This window comes from Eriocheir sinensis, chromosome 16 (genome assembly GCF_024679095.1).
Source record: "Eriocheir sinensis breed Jianghai 21 chromosome 16, ASM2467909v1, whole genome shotgun sequence".
In the NCBI taxonomy this organism is placed as follows: domain Eukaryota; kingdom Metazoa; phylum Arthropoda; class Malacostraca; order Decapoda; family Varunidae; genus Eriocheir; species Eriocheir sinensis.
This window is the reverse complement of record NC_066524.1, coordinates 11676484-11681483: the sequence shown is the minus strand read 5'-3', so window position 1 is coordinate 11681483 and position 5000 is coordinate 11676484. Positions and strand designations below refer to the sequence as shown.

Genomic DNA, 5000 nt, shown 5'->3' with positions numbered 1-5000 from the left:
AAAACAACAAGAAATAAAGCACATAAGAAAGAGAAGATAGGGAACGGAAGTAACAGGAAAGGTAGAAAAGTGAAAATATAGTAACGAAGTGAAAAAAACATAAGAGATAATTAAAAGGTAAAGAAAGACAAAGAAAGAAGGAAGAAAGTAGAGAAAACAACAAGAAATAAAATACGTAACAAAGAGAAGATAGGGAACGGAAGTAACAGGGAAGGAAGAAAAGTGAAAATACAGTAACGAAGAGAAAATAAGAAAACAGAGATAATTAAAAGGTAAAGAAAGACAGAGAAAGAGGGAGGAAAGTAGAGAAAATAATAAGAAATAAAATACGTAACAAAGAGAAGATAAGGAACGGAAGTAACAGGAAAGGAAGAAAAGTAAAAATATAGTAACGAAGTGAAAAAGAAGAAAACAGAGATAATTAAAAGGTAAAGAAAGACAAAGAAAGAGGGAGGAAAGTAGAGAAAATAATAAGAAATAAAATACGTAACAAAGAGAAGATAAGGAACGGAAGTAACAGGAAAGGAAGAAAAGTAAAAATATAGTAACGAAGAGAAAAGAAGAAAACAGAGATAATTAAAAGGTAAAGAAAGACAAAGAAAGAAGGAGGAAAGTAGAGAAAATAACAAGAAATAAAATACACAACAAAGAGAAGATAGGGAACGGAAGTAATAGGAAAGGAAGAAAAGTAAAAATATAGTAACGAAGTGAAAAAGAAGAAAACAGAGATAATTAAAAGGTAAAGAAAGACAAAGAAAGAAGGAGGAAAGTAGAGAAAATAACAAGAAATAAAACACATAGAAAGAGAAGATAGGGAACGGAAGTAATAGGAAAGGAAGAAAAGTAAAAATACAGTAACGAAGAGAAAAGAAGAAAATAGAGATAATTAAAAGGTAAAGAAAGACAAAGAAAGAAGGAAGAAAGTAGAGAAAACAACAAGAAATAAAACACATAAGAAAGAGAAGATAAGGAACGGAAGTAACAGGGAAGGAAGAAAAGTGAAAATATAGTAACGAAGTGAAAAATAAGAAAACAGAGATAATTAAAAGGTAAAGAAAGACAAAGAAAGAAGGAAGAGAGTAGAGAAAATAACAAGAAATAAAACACATAAGAAAGAGAAGATAGGGAACGGAAGTAACAGTGAAGGTAGAAAAGTAAAAATATAGTAACGAAGTGAAAAATAAGAAAACAGAGATAATTAAAAGGTAAAGAAAGACAAAGAAAGGAGGAGGAAAGTAGAGAAAACAACAAGAAATAAAATACACAACAAAGAGGAGATAAGGAACGGAAGTAACAGGGAAGGAAGAAAAGTGAAAATATAGTAACGAAGAGAAAAGAAGAAAACAGAGATAATTAAAAGGTAAAGAAAGACAGAGAAAGATAAGGGACGTAAAGAAGAGGAACAAAGGAAAGGTCGGAGAAGATAACATGTACAGAAAGATGATGCGATAAAGATAACAAGAAAGATAACGGAAGGAACAACATAATAGAAGGAAATAAAATAGACGGAAAAATTAATAGAAAACGATGAACGAAAATGACAAAAGAAAGGAAGGAAACACATAATAGAAGGAAATAAAATAGACGGAAAAAATAATAGAAAACGATGAACGAAAATAACAAAAGGAAGGAAACACATAATAGAAGGAAATAAAATAGACGGAAAAATTAATAGAAAAAAAAGGAAGGAAACACATAATAGAAAGTAGTAAAATAAAGACGGAAAAATTAATAGAAAATCATGAACAAAAATAACAAAAAAAAACCATGAAAAAAAGAAATGAAGAAAGTAAATAGACACCATCAAATAAAACATAACAAAAAAAAATAAAGAAAGAAAGCAACAGGTAAACTATAAACGTAAAAGAAAGTAACGAAAAGAATAAAAAACAAAAAAGATAGTAAATAAAGAAGGAGAAAAAAGGTAAAGAAAAACAGCATCGATAACACAAATAACATAGATAAGGTACGGTAAGGGCGCTACAGGTAAAGAACAGCCAGGCAATTGGGTTCTCAGGTAAGACAAACATAAACAAGAGTGATGAAATAAAGTAAATAAAGAAGAAAAAAGATAAAGAAAAACAGCATCGATGACACAAATAACATTGATGAGGTAAGGTAAGGGCGCTACAGGTAAGGAGTGGCAGGTAATTGGGTTCTCAGGTAAGACAAACATAAACAAGAGTGATGAAATAAAGAAAATAAAGAAGAAAAAAAATAAAGAAAAACAGCATCGATGACACAAATAACACAGATAAGGTAAGGTAATGGCGCTACAGGTAAAGAGTGGCAGGTAATTGGGCTCTCAGGTGTGCAGTCACGTGTAGGGCAAAGATAAGGAGGTAGAGAAAGACAGAAATAAACAATAAGGATGAATGAAGACAAGAAAGAAAAGAGAGTAAGTAAAGAAAAACAACAGATAACACACTGAAGACAAGAAAGAAAAGAGAGAGGAAGTAAAGAAAAACAACAGATAACACACTGAAGACAAGAAAGAAAAGAGAGAAAGTAAAGAAAAACAACAGATAACACACTGAAGACAAGAAAGAAAAGAGAGTAAGTAAAGGAAAACAACAGATAACACACTGAAGACAAGAAAGAAAAGAGAGTAAGTAAAGGAAAACAACAGAGAACACACTGAAGACTAGAAGAAAAGAGAGAAAGTAAAGAAAAACAAAAGATAACACACTGAAGACAAAAAAGAAAAGAGAGAGGAAGTAAAGAAAAACAACAGATAACACACTGAAGACAAGAAAGAAAAGAGAGTAAGTAAAGGAAAACAACAGATAACACACTGAAGACAAGAAAGAAAAGAGAGTAAGTAAAGAAAAACAACAGATAACACACTGAAGACAAGAAAGAAAAGAGAGTAAGTAAAGAAAAACAACAGATAACACACTGAAGACAAGAAAGAAAAGAGAGTAAGTAAAGAAAAACAACAGATAACACACTGAAGACAAGAAAGAAAAGAGAGTAAGTAAAGAAAAACAACAGATAACACACTGAAGACAAGAAAGAAAAGAGAGTAAGTAAAGAAAAACAACAGATAACACACTGAAGACAAGAAAGAAAAGAGAGTAAGTAAAGAAAAACAACAGATAACACACTGAAGACAAGAAAGAAAAGAGAGTAAGTAAAGAAAAACAACAGATAACACACTGAAGACAAGAAAGACAAGAGAGTAAGTAAAGAAAAACAACAGATAACACACTGAAGACAAGAAAGAAAAGAGAGTAAGTAAAGAAAACAACAGATAACACACTGAAGACAAGAAAGAAAAGAGAGTAAGTAAAGAAAACAACAGATAACACACTGAAGACAAGAAAGAAAAGAGAGTAAGTAAAGAAAAACAACAGATAACACACTGAAGACAAGAAAGAAAAGAGAGGAAGTAAAGAAAAACAACAGATAACACACACAACAAAGAAAAGATAAGGGAATGAAGCAACAGATACGATATTATGAACGTGAAGTAACGGGAGGAAAAAAACAAAACAGAAAAGAAGAGATTGAGAAGTAAAGGAGGAAAGTGAAGGTTAAGGAACGCAATAGAGGCAAGAAAGACACAGGTATTAAACAAATAAACAAACAAACAAAAAAGTAACTAAATGATAACAAAAAAGACGAGAAAGCAAAGAAAGAATAGATGACAGGTAAAGCATAAACGTGATAAAAAATAATGAAGGGAATAAGAAAACAGAAGAGAGGTAAGAAAAAGAAGAAAGGAAGAGAAGGAAGCGTAAGATAAACACGTAAAAAGAAGATAAAAAACAAAGTAAAAGAGAAGAGAGAGAGAGAGAGAGAGAGAGAGAGAGAGAGAGAGAGAGAGAGAGAGAGAGAGAGAGAGAGAGAGAGAGAGAGAGAGAGAGAGAGAGAGAGAGAGAGAGAGAGAGAGAGAGCGCAACAGATAACAGACGTAACGAAGAGGGGATAAAGAAGGAAAGGAAGCAACAGGTAAAACGTAAACGTGACAAAAAATAATGAAGGGAATAACAAAATAGAAGAGAGGAGGAGAGAGTAAAGAAAGAGAGAAGGTTAATAGATGCAATAAAGAGGAGGTAAGGGAATTAAGGAAGGGGAAGGAAGCTGCGATTACGCCCCAACAGGTAAGAGAGACAGGTAATTGAGCCTTCAGGTAAAATAAAAAGAAGAAAAAAAAGTAAAAAACGACAAAAAAGATGAGAGAGAGAGAGAGAGAGAGAGAGAGAGAGAGAGAGAGAGAGAGAGAGAGAGAGAGAGAGAGAGAGAGAGAGAGAGAGAGAGAGAGAGAGAGAGAGAGAGAGAGAGAGAGAGAGAGAGAGAGAGAGAGAGAGATGAATATAAGCAATAAGAGAAGCTGCTATAACGCCCCTACAGGTAAGAGAACCAGGTAATAAGGGCTCTCAGGTGTGTACTCACGTGGAGGGTCGCATGTTTGGGCACGGTGCCGGAGTCCTGAGCACGCACGGTTAGCCAATACCTCGATACGGTCTCACGGTCCAACCAGGAGGAGGTGAAGATGGAGCCTGTGGGGGGAGAAACTGACTTAGAATCGGCGCCACAAAGACAAAACAGAGACTTAGATATAGGGCCATATTCTTAAACATTTCCACACCCAAGCACACATATTTGATTTTCATAGGAGTGGTGGGCATTTCCAGTAGTAGTTTTATGACCCCTGGTGGTGGTTTGACCCTTCCTCTGTACCGTGAACCTGAAGAAACACATATTTGACCAGGCTTTCGTAGGAGTGGTGGGCATTTCCAGTAGTAGTTTTATGACCCCTGGTGGTAGTTTGACCCTTCCTCTGTACCGTGAACCTGAAGAAACACATATTTGACAAGGCTTTCGTAGGAGTGGTGGGCATTTCCAGTAGTAGTTTTATGACCCCTGGTGGTAGTTTGACTCTTCCTCTGTACCGTGAACCTGAAGAAACACATATTTGGCTTTCATAGGAGTGGTGGGCATTTCCAGTAGTAGTTTTATGACCCCTGGTGGTAGTTTGACCCTTCTTCTGTACC

The 5000-nt window shown here is 34.5% G+C and overlaps 1 protein-coding gene across 1 annotated transcript in view; it reads right to left on the bottom strand.

Moving 5' to 3' along the window:
* The window catches only part of LOC126999298 (fat-like cadherin-related tumor suppressor homolog), a gene marked incomplete at its 3' end in the record, with an annotated part of 100729 nt that overhangs the window by 13983 nt on the left and 81746 nt on the right, over window positions 1-5000 (bottom strand). The window contains 1 exon segment of the mRNA XM_050861731.1: window positions 4399-4505. Within this exon segment, the coding sequence (XP_050717688.1) occupies window positions 4399-4505 (107 nt within the window).